The 3,396-nt window shown below is 57.6% G+C and overlaps 1 protein-coding gene across 1 annotated transcript; it reads right to left on the bottom strand.

The window, feature by feature from the left end:
• Positions 1–1,285: 1,285 nt before the first annotated feature.
• Positions 1,286–2,780, bottom strand: POU4F3 (POU class 4 homeobox 3). The gene is made up of 2 exons (XM_007451239.1): positions 2,575–2,780; positions 1,286–2,259 (listed from the first exon to the last, which is right to left on the bottom strand). Exons 1-2 carry the CDS (start codon positions 2,692–2,694, stop codon positions 1,363–1,365), a joined length of 1,017 nt encoding a protein of 338 aa, XP_007451301.1. The 5' UTR covers positions 2,695–2,780; the 3' UTR covers positions 1,286–1,362.
• Between the last annotated feature and the right edge of the window lie 616 nt (positions 2,781–3,396).

Below are 3,396 nucleotides of genomic sequence, written 5' to 3'. Positions count from 1 at the left end.
CTTTTGGGTCCTCACTTTTAAATCCTTTCCGAGACTAGTACTCCTTAATCTCCGAGAAAGAAAAAACACTGCAATTCGGGTTGAAAAATAAAGCATTTATTTTAGAAGTTAATTCAAGGGGTAAGGAGAGAAGGAAACAATATTTTATTTGTGTCTATTCGGACAACGAAACCAAAGGTCACACAGCAACACGCAAATTACATGAAGCAACGAAAGAAAACATGTGACGGGGCCAGAGGGACTGGGGTGAGAAAGATCCAGGCCGGGGTTTCGCCCCTCTTTCCGTTCAAAGCTATGAGTGAAGCTCGACCGAGAGGTTGGGGGATGGAAAGAAGTGGAGTTAAATAAATAACAGTAAATAACGGTGCTAACAATAATAATAAAAGCACAATGAGGTGAGACATGTTAGAAGGACTTGCATACGATTCGGAAAAGTTACAGTTACTTTCGTTCGAGCAGCTGCCTCTAACGCAGCTGCTCTGGTAGTCTGGCTGGAACAGAGAGCTGGGGTCAGAGAGTCCTCAGTCCGACTGCTACCAATCCCCTGCTTTCCTGCAGGCGGGCATTACCCCTCAAACTGCTGTCATTACCGAGCAGATCGTGGCGGACGGGCCACAGCAGGGGCCGGCTGCTGCTTGCAAACCAGCTACAGGATCCGCCCCCCACCCCACCCCAGCATTTTCAGTCGCTGAATTGGGCCCACCTTTTCTGGAGCCCACCTTATGGTGGAGAACAACTCAGAGCCCGCTACTCCCCGAACATTTTCCCTGAACCTAATCTATGCTACCTTAGAGAACTTACAACAAACCAAAGGATGAAATGGATAAAATTTAGGTGACGAACGGAGTATAAGGCTAGCCTTTGGAAACATATATGTATTTTATACTCTAAATAAATCTCCAGTACATGTTTGTGCCCCACTTAGACTCTGTGTTATTCCTTATCGCTTCCTTCCCATCCCTTCACCCCTTGTCTAGTCGCGCTTAGTAAAGTGGTGTCTTCACCCCAGAGTCGTGCGTTCGGGCCAATTGGCCATCCCCTGCATTTGGGCTCCCGCCGTGAGGTCGCGCGGTCGCGTGCGCGAGGGCGATTTTCAGCACCACGGACAGCACAAGCCCCTCCAGGCCTGCCTTTCAGGAATTTTTTTCTTAGCGCCCAAACTTTTCTGGTGGGAATAGAAAGAAAAGAATGGAAAGAGAAGGCCGGGAGGCAACGAGGTGGGATAAAGGGGAAAGTCTGTGACTTCGGGGGAGAGAGCCTGACCTACCAGGAAACGTCTCGGAGACCCCATAACCGTGCCCCCCAACTCCAGGGGGACATACACTCAGCTCCCCCGGCCCCGGACGCTCCGCCCCGCAGCAGTCAGTGGACAGCCGAGTACTTCATTCGTTTCTGTTTCTGTCTTTGGTTACAGAACCAGACCCTCACCACGTTCTTTTTAAGGTCCAGTTTCTCGGCGATGGCCGCGATCTTTTCGGATGAGGGCCGCGGCTGGATAGCGAAGTAGGCCTCCAGCGAGCGCTTCTCCGGTGCCGCGATAGACGTGCGTTTGCGCTTCCTCTCACTGCCGTTGAAGAGCTCCGGCTTGCTGTTTTTCTCCCGGTAGGCGGCCTCGGCTTCCTCCAGCCAGGCCTGGAGCACCGGCTTGAGGGCGATCATGTTGTTGTGCGAAAGAGTGAGAGACTCAAACCTGCAGATGGTGCTCTGGCTGAGCGAGCCGACGCCGGGGATCTTGAGGTTGGCTAGAGCCGCACCCACGTCCGCCTGGGTCACCCCCAGCTTGATGCGCCGCTGCTTGAAGCGCTCCGCGAAGGCCTCGAGCTCTCGCGGGTCCGACTCCACGTCGCTGAGGCATGCGGGCATGGTGCTATGAGGCGCCACGGCATGTGGGTGGCTCATGCCCATGGCCTGATGCAGGTGGCCCATGGCACCCAGGTGATGCGGGTGGATCTGTGCCGGCATCACCGAGTGCTCGGGGGCTCCCAAGCCGCTGACGCTCAGCGTGGGCGAGATGTGCTCTAGCAGGTCGCCCTCGAGGCCCTGGTGCACTGCGTGGTGCGGATGCGAGGTGAGGGTGGCCGGGTGGGAGATGGGCACGGTGGACGAAGTGGACGTGCAGGGCACGCTGCTCATGGTATGGTAGGTGGCGTCTGGCTTGAACGGATGGTTCTTGCCATGGGAGACGATATCCACCGCCGCCAGAGCTTCGGCGCGTGCCAGCAGGCTCTCATCAAAGCTTCCAAATATATTACCCTGCAGCTGCAAGCGAGAAGGCGCACAGCACGGTCAGTGGGGAATACTGTCAACTCAGGATTAAAACACATTTTCAAGCAACCGAGATGCCTCTCCTCAAAGCCCAGGTCATAAAAATTAATACGGAGACAGAGGCTCTGCTGAAACAGACGTGTGGATCAGAGACATGAATGAGAGAGAGAGCGCGCCGGGAGAGAGCACGGGGGAGACAAGGAGAGGGGTTCAGACAGCGGCGATTGTTCTGGGCGACATGAAAAAAACATGAACCAAGTGCCTGTCAAAAAATGTGCCTTAGAGCGGTAATTATGCTCCACTACGTACCTGCGGGGCTGGGAGACAGACTCGGCGCATGGCCTCAGAGCCGGAGTGGAGGCTGGAGAATTTGGGTTCTTGAAGCACCGGGTGCATGCCGAAAGGCTGCTTGGCGTTCATGGCCATCATCTTCGCACGCCGGGCAGGGAGGCAGCGAGGGACATGGATCAGGCTCTTCTCGCTCTCTCGCTCGCCGCACTCCAAGTGAGCGCCGCTCAGCGCCCGCGCTCCCCTCGCCCTCTCGCTCGCTGCCTCCCCTCTCCCCCACCTGCTCCTTCACTCATCTTACAAGCAGCCTGCCAGGAAGGGCCCGGGCGCGCGCGCAGGCGTGCTCACGTGCCCGAGACTCGCGGGGGCGGCCCGGGAGGCGAGGCCAGGCAGCAGCTCTCCGCGCGGGCCCCCGCCGCCGGGCCTCTCCCCGTCCGCCCCGCCCTGCCCGGCTTCAGCCCGCAGACCTTCCGGATTTTTTCTTCCTCTCGGACCTTCTTTCCCCCGAAGTCCCAAACTTCTCCATCCTGTCCCAACTCTCATAACCCAGAAAGAAGGGCAGCCGTGGGCCAGGAAGCTGACCCTCCCTCTCCGCCCCCGCCCCCCCATACACACACTTTGCCCAGCTGCCGCCAAACTGCCCATTTCCAGGGCGCTCCTGGTCCCACGCCGGTGCGGTCCACCAGAGTCCGGCCCAGACGCGCAGCGAAGGGGCGCCTCCAAGCGCCCAGACGGGCTCCGGGGAGGATGAGAAACTACCAGAATGAGCCCCAGGTGACCTCCAGCTCCCGGGGTGGAGGTGGGGAAAGTAACTATCTGCCCAGTGCAGGAGGTCTGAAGTTT

This window comes from Lipotes vexillifer, unplaced genomic scaffold (genome assembly GCF_000442215.2).
Source record: "Lipotes vexillifer unplaced genomic scaffold, Lipotes_vexillifer_v1.1 scaffold754, whole genome shotgun sequence".
Lineage (NCBI taxonomy): Eukaryota > Metazoa > Chordata > Mammalia > Artiodactyla > Lipotidae > Lipotes > Lipotes vexillifer.
Note: the sequence above shows the minus strand (reverse complement) of the source record. Positions and strands in the feature narration are given on the sequence as shown.